This window comes from Patiria miniata, unplaced genomic scaffold (genome assembly GCF_015706575.1).
Source record: "Patiria miniata isolate m_02_andy unplaced genomic scaffold, ASM1570657v1 HiC_scaffold_10, whole genome shotgun sequence".
NCBI lineage: Eukaryota > Metazoa > Echinodermata > Asteroidea > Valvatida > Asterinidae > Patiria > Patiria miniata.
In genome coordinates, this window is record NW_024037048.1 from 7,894,205 (window position 1) to 7,909,221 (window position 15,017).

The following is a 15,017-nucleotide window of genomic DNA, read 5'->3' on the forward strand; positions in this document are numbered from 1 at the left end:
CCGCTTCGCCCCATCCCCACTTCGCCCCATGTTCAAAGGTGAGGGGTGCAGATCAGTAAATAAACTGCCAAAGACCCCCGATAATATATGCTCCCAATTCTCATGATTCTAGAAACTCAGGAAAAATACAAACTCACTGATAAGGTAATCGAGACACAGGGACCGAGACACACATCAACTTTTTGCTCATTTCATCATCTTTATTTTTCTGTTCAATTTTGATGTACATGAACACGATATACAGGCCTTTACGGGGTGAAATTCCATGTTTATTTCAGTTTCCCTCACTTTACGTTATAAACTTTTCCCCGGACTTTAAATAAAAAAAAATGCCCGAATAAAATCCAGCTCCGAAAAAGCCTTTCCGGAGAATGATTGACAGCCGCATTGTTCAAATTTATACAAGGTTACTCTAGTTCGTTACAAAGTATATACATTTGGGTTCAGCTGTAGGCCACCTTTGATGAGGACCTGCTGCCAGTAATTGGAAAATTCTTAGATGATAAACAGTGATGATAGTATCTCAGCCAATGAAATGAGCCAGTTGGTTGATTTCATCACGGACCGTCTGCTTTCATGAATATGACGTTCTTCACACGCAACTGGAGTGATTGTCAATATTGAGCCACAGGTGCATGCTGCATGGCTCCGTGTCCATTTTCACATTCCAACCTGCTGGTTGCCTAGAAATACTGTTGCTAGGAGGCTCCCCTGTGATGTCTGAATGGTAGCTGCCGGTGGCGTAGCCAGAAATCTTGTATGTGATTATTTTTTTCTCGCAGCATGCAGAAAACTAGTAGCTCAAGAGTGCTGCCGCTTTTGGGAAATTTGTGCTGGCAAAGTTTTCACATTTTGGAATTTGGATGCAGTGTGCATGTCCGTTTAATAAAAGGTGGGTTTTTTTAAAAGAAAATCGGCGCTTAACAAAAAATGCTCATTCGACTGACACCAAGCAGATATCAGCCAATGATTTTCAATGCAGCAATAAGTGAATCTTTGGAATTGTTTTTAAGCCAATAAAATAGATGAGATTTTTTTTACATGGAACGGCTCGGCTTGGGCGAAGTGGGGATGGGGCGAAGTGGGGATGGGGCGAAGTGGTAAGGGGCGAAGTGACATGGGGCGAAGTGGAAATGGGGCGAAGTGTCCGACAGTCGTCTTGCTAGTTTTGCAGTAGTGTATTCCTGATATTGTAATTATATCTGTTCAACATCACAATAATTGGCAATTAAATTTCTCATATAGTTTTGTTGTGTCATGAAAACACATTTACAATATTACTTGATTATGGTTAATTTCAGATTAAACTTAGTTGCAATACACAGGTGCAACAGCCGCGTAGAAAGTGTCAATGGGTTGTGTGGGTGTTTCTTGCAGCATGATCTGATACACCGTGCCCTCTGGAGACATGCACACAATAGGGAACAAAAGCCTCTCCACAATTTCTATAGATGAATACGTCTCCACAAGGTTTTCACCAAACAGACGTATGAATTTTACTCAAAAACCGAATTTCAGCCAAGGAAATTAATTATAGTTAAAATAAAACAAAGTTTGAAACTACACTTTCAAACTCGAAAGCTTTACTACGGACACGAGAACAAAGAAATGTCTCCACGAGGATACACATTTCAGTGTTGAGTGCTCGTGAACAGGTCAGCGGTGACCGATCACCAATGCACAAAATGTGTTTCTTACACGTCCGCAAGGGCGAACCCTTTACAGATGAAATCACAAGCTCGACTTCTGGGGTGCAAAAGTGGGCTCCGAACGTCGTTCTCGCTAGCATAATACATGAATAAGCCAAAATTTTGTCTAGCCCCCCCAAAATAAATTCAGTAAAAAAAATTGCATTAGCAAAAAGAAGGATTGTGATGTACATGCGAACGGTCTCCCCCCTAAGAAGAAATAGCCGTGACAAGGGTGCATTAGTTAATATAGTGTGAATGATTTTAGGATTTTATTGGCGCTCCCCATTGAAAATATGGCATGGCCCCCCCCCCCCCCCCACCACCCCCACCTATTGATTTTCGGAGGCCTAAGTGTCTGGAAAAAATAACCGGTCAACATTTCAGCACGCCTCCCTGAAAAAATTGGATCCACTGTGCTAGCCCCCCCCCCCAAATATTGGTTCTAGAACCGCGACTGGAATAAGCCAAAACGCCGATTTTTTGAAGGATAGTTGTGTGGATGTTTATATCCTACTTTTACTTTTTAACGTTCTTTCCGATTAACACTATTTCGTTCAAAGCGCGTTTTGTAGCCCGGTTTGGCTGTTCCAGGACGGAGTGTCCCTTTAATCATGGCAACAGCGGAATAGCGTTACAGTCATCATGTAGGCCTTACTTTACAGGACGGACACCTTAACTTTGTGCTCAATAGTGTACCGAAAAAAAAACCCATTGGTTTCACTGGATTTAATTATCAAAGAAACATCATATAAATCTGTTATTCAATAAAACTGAAACTGTACTGTTTATTTATACATGTAAATTGAAATCAAGAAATGCATGTGTAAGTTTTGCAAGGCAGCTGCCTGCAACGTACTTTATTATTCATCAAGAATTTTTTTTTCGCTGCTGACTTTGTGTTGTGCCTTGAATTATTGTCCTGTAAGTTTTATCTTGAAATCCGCTTACTTTACGCAAGTCTTTACAAAAAGAAATTAGTTATTCATCGATGGTAATCATGGAATGATATTATGTTATTAAAATACTTTGCAGAGCCTGTTTCTCAAACCCAGTACATAAAGCAAACTTTATCATGTGTCTTGGACGTGACTTTGGTGTGACTTTGATTTAGGCCGCCAAAACCATGCACCCCCTCCCCCCCCCCCCCCGGCTCTAGAATATCTTCTATAGAGATCAATGCAGTAAGTGTACCACATTTGGAGCTTTAATCCGGCGTGTACGTCGTGATTTTTTGTCCTTGAGCCACTGGACTATAAAGGAGGGTATGCTCAGCTTGCTGCTATTCTAAGCAATCTGAGTTCCGTCGTATAAATTACTTAGGCAACTGATCCACCTTTCTTATTAACCAAATGAGCTATGACTTCATAAATCAATCAATCCATGTCTGGGGATATAATAGTCTACCCTCTGGATGAGGTGATTCCACTAAATATCTCATAATAAACACTTTTTAGTGGTTGGGCACATGAACCATTGTACACTAAAGTATGTCTGTGTCCAAACTCTACGTGTACAGCACGACAGTGGCGTAAATCTGCGCCGGCGAGTTTGTTTCTGCATTCAATAGGGGTCCGTTGTTCAATAGAGGACAATAGGGTCCCCAATTCCTGAGAGGTCCCCAATTTGGATTTGTGTACAAAACATACGGGAGGTCTTCCTAAAAAGCTGGTAGTACAAACAAAAGAGGGACAATAGGGGGTCCCCGACTGCAGGCAAATTCACTGGATATGGAGTTTGTATCCTCACTTTGCTTTCGTGTTCTAAAGTTTTCGAGTTTGAAAGTGTCGTTTCAAAATGCTCCTATTTCAACCTGAATTAATTTCCTGGGCAGAAATTCGTACTTAATATCCCTCAAACAAAATACTTGGGTAAAATCCATAGGCCTATATCTATTTCGTGATAATCATGTGGAGACGTATTCATCTATAGAAATTGCCATGTGGAGACGTATTCAGTCTTTTGTTCCCTATTATACCCAAGTATCCACTGGGTACCGTGTAGCAGATTTTCTATGGTGTAAATCGAGAAAACACACGTGCAACATCATTGGTGAATCGAGGATAGGAACCATATCGAGGACGACCTCGATTTAAACGAGTACAAAATCAATGAGAGCTGTAGCGAAAAAGTTAGTATTCAAACAGAAGAAAATGAAAGAGAAACAAAAGAAAATTCTCAATTTACACCATCAACAAACGTGGGTGTGCGTTGGGGGGGGGGGGGGGGCGTGGCGGCGGCGGGGATGACCAATTTTCCAAAACACCACTTTCATTGCTGTTGAATACATTTTTGTTGTTGGGATGTTAAAAAATACGTTGATTTTTTTTCTCATCACGAAAAAGGGGATGGTGTGGGGTGATTCAATGGCCCATCCCCCTGACCCCATGCCCCGTATTTACGCCCTGATATATTGTATCATACACTACATAAATCACTCTAAGACCTCGTGGGTGATTCAGTATACTATCGACCTCTACGAAATATATTTCGGTAAAATATGCTGATTGCACGTCCAAATAATCCGTAAACGGAAAAGCATGTGTAACAACGACATTATGTATTTTCTCAGATTCCGCTCATTTGTCGCGTTATAAACTGTGAGTTTCTCATGTAAACATTACATTTTGCCATCGGTTATGTTGAGCGTATTTCTGGGTATACACCAATGTTACCAGTGGGCGACTGAGTTTAAAATCTGAAAGGAATTCACAAGATTGCATTTTATATATTTGTCATGTTCTCTGCCATTGCGGACTTCTATGGTCTTCGAGATTGTGTCTTCTAGAGGGGCAACTGTATAAGATGACGTGTAGGTCTATGCTAAAATGCTTTGTGTCACATCACAAAGTAAGATTTAATTTGTATTCTATTCAAGCAAATTCTAAAATTGTCTATTTTAATTGGATTTAAATTTCTTTTTGCGCCCGTCACGCGTATAATGTAAGCCTGAATTATTACTGTAAAGCTGCAAACAATGCAGTATATTTTTATATTTCATTACAATTTCAATATCAACTATGTTTAATGCAAACATGGCGCTTTTTTTGGCTTGATGTCTCATTATAAAAAAACCTAACTTTTGTGTTGCTAGAAAGTGCATGAAAACGTTTATTCTTTGATGTGAGTTTGAAAATAGGTTCAATTATAGAATTATAGGTTTTCCCGGCCAAGTTAGCAGATTTGGCGGCCAAATGGCGACCAATCACCCATTTTCGCACGAATTCGAATGGGCGTTGAGATCAACATTCAATTACCTAAAAACACCAATCAATTTTACATTAGAAGCATGCGATTTCACATTTTAATCATACAATTTCAAAAACAGGGCATTCAAATTAAAATTGCACAAAAGTGGACCACGATATGAAACAGAAATAATGAAAAGGTGAAAGAAATAAAAAGACTGGCATCTGTAATTATTCCTCCGTTGACTTTCATTTTGAATGAGAAAAGTGCTAAATAGAATGCGCGGAAATGAAAACAAAAACAAGAATCTCATGCAAATAACTCTAAACCAAATGGCAAACCGACTTCGAAATTGAATGATCACTTAAATCGAATGACATAACTTCAATTAAGAATGTGTTCAACATGAAAATGTAAGGTTTTAAAATGAATTTGAACGACTGAAATCTAATACGAACCACGAGACATGTCGCTTCAAATTGGCCAATATCAAAAAGAATTCGGATGCTATTTCTGCGAAATTGGCCAGGAAAACCTATAAGAGGCTTTATGTTAAATAAAATCAATGGACGAGTCCGTCTTCAAGTCTTGACAGCACATAATTTGGAACTGTGCAATTAGTTTTGGGAGATCCACATTTACATGTTTTAGTACTAAAACAGATTTTATCTTGTCATTGATGCAGGCTTGTCTGAAGCATTTACTAAATAAAACTTTTTCATAATGTAAGGAAGCTTAAAAAGAGGGCGCCGGTCCTGACGAAAACTAAAAACCCTTGGACCAGGCCAATCCCATTATTTTCCAGTTCCTCAGGTCCTCCTGCATCCCCCTACATCCAGTCTTGCCCGGTCCAAGACGTTCTTTATGCTTAAAGGGATATTTCTTTGGGATCGCAGATTATATGTACATAAACTTATGGACAAACGTGCATTAAAATCGCCGTAGATTTAAGTCTTTTTCAAAAATACGAAAAAAATACTGAAACCCCTTGGACCAGGACAGACTTATTATTTTCCAGTTCCCCAGGTCCTCCTGCATCCTCCTACTTCCAGCCTTGCCCGGTCCAAGGCGTTCTTCTTACGTAAAGGGACATTTCTTTGGGGCGCCAATTATGTACACAAACATATGGAAAAGCGTCCATTAAGTTCGCCGTAGATTTCAGGCTTTTCAAAAATATGAAAGAAATACTTCAACCCCTTGGACCAGGTCAGATCCACTATTTTCCAGTTGCTCATGTCCTCCTGCATCCTCCTACATCCAGCCTTGCCCGGTCCAAGACGTTCTTCATGCTTAAAGGGACATTTCTTTTAGAGCACCGATTATGTACACAAACATAGGGAAAAACGTGCATTAAAATAGCCGTAGATTTCAATCTTTTTCATAAATATGGAAAAAATATTCCAACCCCTTGGACCAGGTCAGACTTATTATTTTCAAGTTCCCCAGGTCCTCCTGCATCCTCCTACATCCAGCCTTGCCCGGTCCAAGGCGTTCTTCATGCTTAAAGGGACATTTCTTTGAGAGCGCCGATTATGTACACAAACATATTCAAAAACGTGCATTAAAATCGCCGTAGATTTAAGTCTTTTTCAAAAATATGAAAAAAATACTTTAACCCCTTGGACCAGGTCAGACTTACTATTTTCCAGTTGCTCAGGTCCTCCTGCATCCTCCTACATCCAGCCTTGCCCCATCCCAGACGTTCTTCATGCTTAAAGGGACATTTCTTTTAGAGCACCGATTATGTACACAAACATATGGAAAAACGCGCATTAAAATAGCCGTAGATTTCAATCTTTTTCAAAAATATGGAAAAAATATTCCAACCCCTTGGACCAGGTCAGACTTATTATTTTCAAGTTTCCAAAGTCCTCCTGCATCCTTCTATATCCAGCATTGCCCGGTCCAAGGCGTTCTTCATGCTTAAAGGGGCATTTCTTTGGGAGCGCCGATTATGTACACAAACATATGGAAAAACGTGCATTAAAATCGCCGTAGATTTAAAGTCTTTTTCAAAAATATGGAAAAAATATTCCAACCCCTTTGACCAGGTCAGACTTATTATTTTCAGGTTTCGCAGGTCCTCCTGCATCCTCCTACATCCAGCCTTGCCCGGTCCAAGGCGTTCTTCTTACGTAAAGGGACATTTCTTTGGGGCGCCAATTATGTACACAAACATATGGAAAAGCGTCCATTAAGTTCGCCGTAGATTTCAGGCTTTTCAAAAATATGAAAGAAATACTTCAACCCCTTGGACCAGGTCAGATCCACTATTTTCCAGTTGCTCATGTCCTCCTGCATCCTCCTACATCCAGCCTTGCCCGGTCCAAGACGTTCTTCATGCTTAAAGGGACATTTCTTTTAGAGCACCGATTATGTACACAAACATAGGGAAAAACGTGCATTAAAATAGCCGTAGATTTCAATCTTTTTCATAAATATGGAAAAAATATTCCAACCCCTTGGACCAGGTCAGACTTATTATTTTCAAGTTCCCCAGGTCCTCCTGCATCCTCCTACATCCAGCCTTGCCCGGTCCAAGGCGTTCTTCATGCTTAAAGGGACATTTCTTTGAGAGCGCCGATTATGTACACAAACATATTCAAAAACGTGCATTAAAATCGCCGTAGATTTAAGTCTTTTTCAAAAATATGAAAAAAATACTTTAACCCCTTGGACCAGGTCAGACTTACTATTTTCCAGTTGCTCAGGTCCTCCTGCATCCTCCTACATCCAGCCTTGCCCCATCCCAGACGTTCTTCATGCTTAAAGGGACATTTCTTTTAGAGCACCGATTATGTACACAAACATATGGAAAAACGCGCATTAAAATAGCCGTAGATTTCAATCTTTTTCAAAAATATGGAAAAAATATTCCAACCCCTTGGACCAGGTCAGACTTATTATTTTCAAGTTTCCAAAGTCCTCCTGCATCCTTCTATATCCAGCATTGCCCGGTCCAAGGCGTTCTTCATGCTTAAAGGGGCATTTCTTTGGGAGCGCCGATTATGTACACAAACATATGGAAAAACGTGCATTAAAATCGCCGTAGATTTAAAGTCTTTTTCAAAAATATGGAAAAAATATTCCAACCCCTTTGACCAGGTCAGACTTATTATTTTCAGGTTTCGCAGGTCCTCCTGCATCCTCCTACATCCAGCCTTGCCCGGTCCAAGGCGTTCTTCTTACGTAAAGGGACATTTCTTTGGGGCGCCAATTATGTACACAAACATATGGAAAAGCGTCCATTAAGTTCGCCGTAGATTTCAGGCTTTTCAAAAATATGAAAGAAATACTTCAACCCCTTGGACCAGGTCAGATCCACTATTTTCCAGTTGCTCATGTCCTCCTGCATCCTCCTACATCCAGCCTTGCCCGGTCCAAGACGTTCTTCATGCTTAAAGGGACATTTCTTTTAGAGCACCGATTATGTACACAAACATAGGGAAAAACGTGCATTAAAATAGCCGTAGATTTCAATCTTTTTCATAAATATGGAAAAAATATTCCAACCCCTTGGACCAGGTCAGACTTATTATTTTCAAGTTCCCCAGGTCCTCCTGCATCCTCCTACATCCAGCCTTGCCCGGTCCAAGGCGTTCTTCATGCTTAAAGGGACATTTCTTTGAGAGCGCCGATTATGTACACAAACATATTCAAAAACGTGCATTAAAATCGCCGTAGATTTAAGTCTTTTTCAAAAATATGAAAAAAATACTTTAACCCCTTGGACCAGGTCAGACTTACTATTTTCCAGTTGCTCAGGTCCTCCTGCATCCTCCTACATCCAGCCTTGCCCCATCCCAGACGTTCTTCATGCTTAAAGGGACATTTCTTTTAGAGCACCGATTATGTACACAAACATATGGAAAAACGCGCATTAAAATAGCCGTAGATTTCAATCTTTTTCAAAAATATGGAAAAAATATTCCAACCCCTTGGACCAGGTCAGACTTATTATTTTCAAGTTTCCAAAGTCCTCCTGCATCCTTCTATATCCAGCATTGCCCGGTCCAAGGCGTTCTTCATGCTTAAAGGGGCATTTCTTTGGGAGCGCCGATTATGTACACAAACATATGGAAAAACGTGCATTAAAATCGCCGTAGATTTAAAGTCTTTTTCAAAAATATGGAAAAAATATTCCAACCCCTTTGACCAGGTCAGACTTATTATTTTCAGGTTTCGCAGGTCCTCCTGCATCCTCCTACATCCAGCCTTGCCCGGTCCAAGGCGTTCTTCATGCTTAAAGGGGCATTTCTTTGAGAGCGCCGATTATGTACACAAACATATGGAAAAACGTGCATTAAAATCGCCGTAGATTTAAATCTTTTTTAAAAATATGGAAAAAATATTCCAACCCCTTGGACCAGGCCAGACTTATTATTTTCAGGTTTCCCAGGTCCTCCTGCATCCTCCTACATCCAGCCTTGCCCGGTCCAAGGCGTTCTTCATGCTTAAAGGGACATTTCTTTGAGAGCGCCGATTATGTACACAAACATATTCAAAAACGTGCATTAAAATCGCCGTAGATTTAAGTCTTTTTCAAAAATATGAAAAAAATACTTTAACCCCTTGGACCAGGTCAGACTTACTATTTTCCAGTTGCTCAGGTCCTCCTGCATCCTCCTACATCCAGCCTTGCCCCATCCAAGACGTTCTTCATGCTTAAAGGGACATTTCTTTTAGAGCACCGATTATGTACACAAACATATGGAAAAACGCGCATTAAAATAGCCGTAGATTTCAATCTTTTTCAAAAATATGGAAAAAATAATCCAACCCCTTGGACCAGGTCAGACTTATTATTTTCAAGTTCCCCAGGTCCTCCTGCATCCTTCTTCATCCAGCATTGCCCGGTCCAAGGCGTTCTTCATGCTTAAAGGGAAATTTCTTTAGGAGCGCCGATTATGTACACAAACATATGGGGAAACGTGCATTATAATCGCCGTAGATTTAAGGCTTTTTCAAAGATATTAAAAAAATACTGAAACCCCTTGGACCAGGTTAGAACCACTATTTTCTAGTTCCTCAGGTACTCCTGCATCCTCCTACATCCAGCTTTGCCCGGTCCAAGACGTTCTTCGTGCTTAAAGGGACATTTCTTTGGGAACGCCGATTATGTACACAAACATATTCAAAAACGTGCATTAAAATCGCCGTAGATTTAAGTCTTTTTCAAAAATATGGAAAAAATATTTTAACCCCTTGGACCAGGTCAGACTTATTATTTTCAGGTTTGGCAGGTCCTCTTGCATCCTTCTAAATCCAGCCTTGCCCGGTCCAAGGCGTTCTTCATCATTAAAGGGATATTTCTTTTGGAACGCCGATTATGTACACAAACATATTCAAAAACGTGCATTAAAATCGCCGTAGATTTAAGTCTTTTTCAAAAATATGAAAGAAATACTTCAACCCCTTGGACCAGGTCAGATCCACTATTTTCCAGTTGCTCATGTCCTCCTGCATCCTCCTACATCCAGCCTTGCCCGGTCCAAGACGTTCTTCATGCTTAAAGGGACATTTCTTTTAGAGCACCGATTATGTACACAAACATAGGGAAAAACGTGCATTAAAATAGCCGTAGATTTCAATCTTTTTCATAAATATGGAAAAAATATTCCAACCCCTTGGACCAGGTCAGACTTATTATTTTCAAGTTTCCCAGGTCCTCCTGCATCCTTCTATATCCAGCATTGCCCGGTCCAAGGCGTTCTTCATGCTTAAAGGGGCATTTCTTTGGGAGCGCCGATTATGTACACAAACATATGGAAAAACGTGCATTAAAATCGCCGTAGATTTAAAGTCTTTTTCAAAAATATGAAACAAATATTTTAACCCCTTGGACCAGGTCAGACTTATTATTTTCAGGTTTCGCAGGTCCTCCTGCATCCTCCTACATCCAGCCTTGCCCGGTCCAAGGCGTTCTTCATGCTTATAGGGGCATTTCTTTGAGAGCGCCGATTATGTACACAAACATATGGAAAAACGTGCAGTAAAATCGCCGTAGATTTAAATCTTTTTTAAAAATATGGAAAAAATATTCCAACCCCTTGGACCAGGCCAGACTTATTATTTTCAGGTTTCCCAGGTCCTCCTGCATCCTCCTACATCCAGCCTTGCCCGGTCCAAGGCGTTCTTCATGCTTAAAGGGACATTTCTTTGAGAGCGCCGATTATGTACACAAACATATTCAAAAACGTGCATTAAAATCGCCGTAGATTTAAGTCTTTTTCAAAAATATGAAAAAAATACTTTAACCCCTTGGACCAGGTCAGACTTACTATTTTCCAGTTGCTCAGGTCCTCCTGCATCCTCCTACATCCAGCCTTGCCCCATCCAAGACGTTCTTCATGCTTAAAGGGACATTTCTTTTAGAGCACCGATTATGTACACAAACATATGGAAAAACGCGCATTAAAATAGCCGTAGATTTCAATCTTTTTCAAAAATATGGAAAAAATAATCCAACCCCTTGGACCAGGTCAGACTTATTATTTTCAAGTTCCCCAGGTCCTCCTGCATCCTTCTTCATCCAGCATTGCCCGGTCCAAGGCGTTCTTCATGCTTAAAGGGAAATTTCTTTAGGAGCGCCGATTATGTACACAAACATATGGGGAAACGTGCATTATAATCGCCGTAGATTTAAGGCTTTTTCAAAGATATTAAAAAAATACTGAAACCCCTTGGACCAGGTTAGAACCACTATTTTCTAGTTCCTCAGGTACTCCTGCATCCTCCTACATCCAGCTTTGCCCGGTCCAAGACGTTCTTCGTGCTTAAAGGGACATTTCTTTGGGAACGCCGATTATGTACACAAACATATTCAAAAACGTGCATTAAAATCGCCGTAGATTTAAGTCTTTTTCAAAAATATGGAAAAAATATTTTAACCCCTTGGACCAGGTCAGACTTATTATTTTCAGGTTTGGCAGGTCCTCTTGCATCCTTCTAAATCCAGCCTTGCCCGGTCCAAGGCGTTCTTCATCATTAAAGGGATATTTCTTTTGGAACGCCGATTATGTACACAAACATATTCAAAAACGTGCATTAAAATCGCCGTAGATTTAAGTCTTTTTCAAAAATATGAAAGAAATACTTCAACCCCTTGGACCAGGTCAGATCCACTATTTTCCAGTTGCTCATGTCCTCCTGCATCCTCCTACATCCAGCCTTGCCCGGTCCAAGACGTTCTTCATGCTTAAAGGGACATTTCTTTTAGAGCACCGATTATGTACACAAACATAGGGAAAAACGTGCATTAAAATAGCCGTAGATTTCAATCTTTTTCATAAATATGGAAAAAATATTCCAACCCCTTGGACCAGGTCAGACTTATTATTTTCAAGTTTCCCAGGTCCTCCTGCATCCTTCTATATCCAGCATTGCCCGGTCCAAGGCGTTCTTCATGCTTAAAGGGGCATTTCTTTGGGAGCGCCGATTATGTACACAAACATATGGAAAAACGTGCATTAAAATCGCCGTAGATTTAAAGTCTTTTTCAAAAATATGAAACAAATATTTTAACCCCTTGGACCAGGTCAGACTTATTATTTTCAGGTTTCGCAGGTCCTCCTGCATCCTCCTACATCCAGCCTTGCCCGGTCCAAGGCGTTCTTCATGCTTATAGGGGCATTTCTTTGAGAGCGCCGATTATGTACACAAACATATGGAAAAACGTGCAGTAAAATCGCCGTAGATTTAAATCTTTTTTAAAAATATGGAAAAAATATTCCAACCCCTTGGACCAGGCCAGACTTATTATTTTCAGGTTTCCCAGGTCCTCCTGCATCCTCCTACATCCAGCCTTGCCCGGTCCAAGGCGTTCTTCATGCTTAAAGGGACATTTCTTTGAGAGCGCCGATTATGTACACAAACATATTCAAAAACGTGCATTAAAATCGCCGTAGATTTAAAGTCTTTTTCAAAATATGGAAAAAATATTCCAACCCCTTGGACCAGGTCAGACTTATTATTTTCAGGTTTCGCAGGTCCTCCTGCATCCTCCTACATCCAGCCTTGCCCGGTCCAAGACGTTCTTCGTGCTTAAAGGGACATTTCTTTGAGAGCACCGATTATGTACACAAACATATGGAAAAGCGTGCATTATAATCGCCGTAGATTTAAAGTCTTTTTCAAAAATATGAAACAAATATTTTAACCCCTTGGACCAGGTCAGACTTATTATTTTCAGGTTTCGCAGGTCCTCCTGCATCCTCCTACATCCAGCCTTGCCCGGTCCAAGGCGTTCTTCATGCTTATAGGGGCATTTCTTTGAGAGCGCCGATTATGTACACAAACATATGGAAAAACGTGCATTAAAATCGCCGTAGATTTAAATCTTTTTTAAAAATATGGAAAAAATATTCCAACCCCTTGGACCAGGCCAGACTTATTATTTTCAGGTTTCCCAGGTCCTCCTGCATCCTCCTACATCCAGCCTTGCCCGGTCCAAGGCGTTCTTCATGCTTAAAGGGACATTTCTTTGAGAGCGCCGATTATGTACACAAACATATTCAAAAACGTGCATTAAAATCGCCGTAGATTTAAGTCTTTTTAAAAAATATGAAAAAAATACTTTAACCCCTTGGACCAGGTCAGACTTACTATTTTCCAGTTGCTCAGGTCCTCCTGCATCCTCCTACATCCAGCCTTGCCCCATCCAAGACGTTCTTCATGCTTAAAGGGACATTTCTTTTAGAGCACCGATTATGTACACAAACATATGGAAAAACGCGCATTAAAATAGCCGTAGATTTCAATCTTTTTCAAAAATATGGAAAAAATATTCCAACCCCTTGGACCAGGTCAGACTTATTATTTTCAAGTTTCCCAGGTCCTCCTGCATCCTTCTATATCCAGCATTGCCCGGTCCAAGGCGTTCTTCATGCTTAAAGGGGCATTTCTTTGGGAGCGCCGATTATGTACACAAACATATGGAAAAACGTGCATTAACATCGCCGTAGATTTAAAGTCTTTTTCAAAAATATGGAAAAAATATTCCAACCCCTTGGACCAGGTCAGACTTATTATTTTCAGGTTTCGCAGGTCCTCCTGCATCCTCCTACATCCAGCCTTGCCTGGTCCAAGACGTTCTTCGTGCTTAAAGGGACATTTCTTTGAGAGCACCGATTATGTACACAAACATATGGAAAAGCGTGCATTATAATCGCCGTAGATTTAAGTCTTTTTCAAAGATATTTAAAAAATACTGAAACCCCTTGGACCAGGTCAGACTTATTTTTTTCTAGTTCCTGAGGTCCTCTTGCATCCTCCTACATCCAGCCTTGCCCGGTCTAAGCCGCGTTCTTCATGATTAAAAGGAATTTCTTTGAGAGCGCCGATTTTGTACACAAACATATGGAAAAATGTGCATTAAAATCGCCGTAGATTTGTCTTTTTCAAAAATATGAAAAAAATACTGAAACCCCTTGGACCAGGTCAGACCCATTATTTTCCAGTTCCCCAGGTCCTCATGCATCCCCCTACATCCAGCCTTTCCCGGTCCAAAGTGTTCTTCATGCTTAAAAGAGGTCTCTGTTGTACGAAAATGTGTGGCAAAACAAAGTGTTCCTGGGCCTAGCGGGATAGGAAACCAGTCTATGAGCCGTTTGCGAATGTGTATATGCAGCTTTGGATACACTCTATGCATGATTTGTACATGTAGTGTTTAGCGTGCGAATGTCGAACAAGGAACGAGGAATAAGTAACCAACTTCACACCGCTGTCTCCATGGTCTAACCATAGGTCTAACACAGCATTTGGTACGTTTGAATACAAAACACTACTAAAAGCAAAGAACGGATTTGTTCGTGGTAAACAAACTTATAGGATGCATTCGATCTGTGAACTCACCTTCATCATGTTGATGAAAGGCTAATTGTCAGCGAGCGATTACATGGTACCGCAGTGCACTGCATGTCATGTTATGCCGCGCCGCACCATAGAGCATGGAGTTACAATATTAGAGCTAGGATATATGGTCAGATAGTGGGTGAAGGCCGCCGGCTGCGGTGTTTTTATCTGCAGCGCACATCGATGTTTATTTATATCAACAAAGACGTCACAACATTGCTATAATCACTCAGTCAAGCATTTCAAATAAAGGCTTTTGTCGAGCTTCCACAGTGGCTATCTACAAAA

The 15,017-nt window shown here is 40.6% G+C and overlaps 1 protein-coding gene across 1 annotated transcript in view; it reads right to left on the reverse strand.

Moving 5' to 3' along the window:
- The window catches only part of LOC119736836 (betaine--homocysteine S-methyltransferase 1-like), a 37,066-nt gene extending 22,234 nt beyond the window's left edge, over window positions 1–14,832 (reverse strand). The window contains exon 1 of the mRNA XM_038210849.1: window positions 14,730–14,832. Coding sequence (XP_038066777.1) covers window positions 14,730–14,738 — 9 coding nt within the window. The 5' untranslated portion in view covers window positions 14,739–14,832. The remainder of the gene's footprint in view (window positions 1–14,729) is intronic.
- Between the last annotated feature and the right edge of the window lie 185 nt (window positions 14,833–15,017).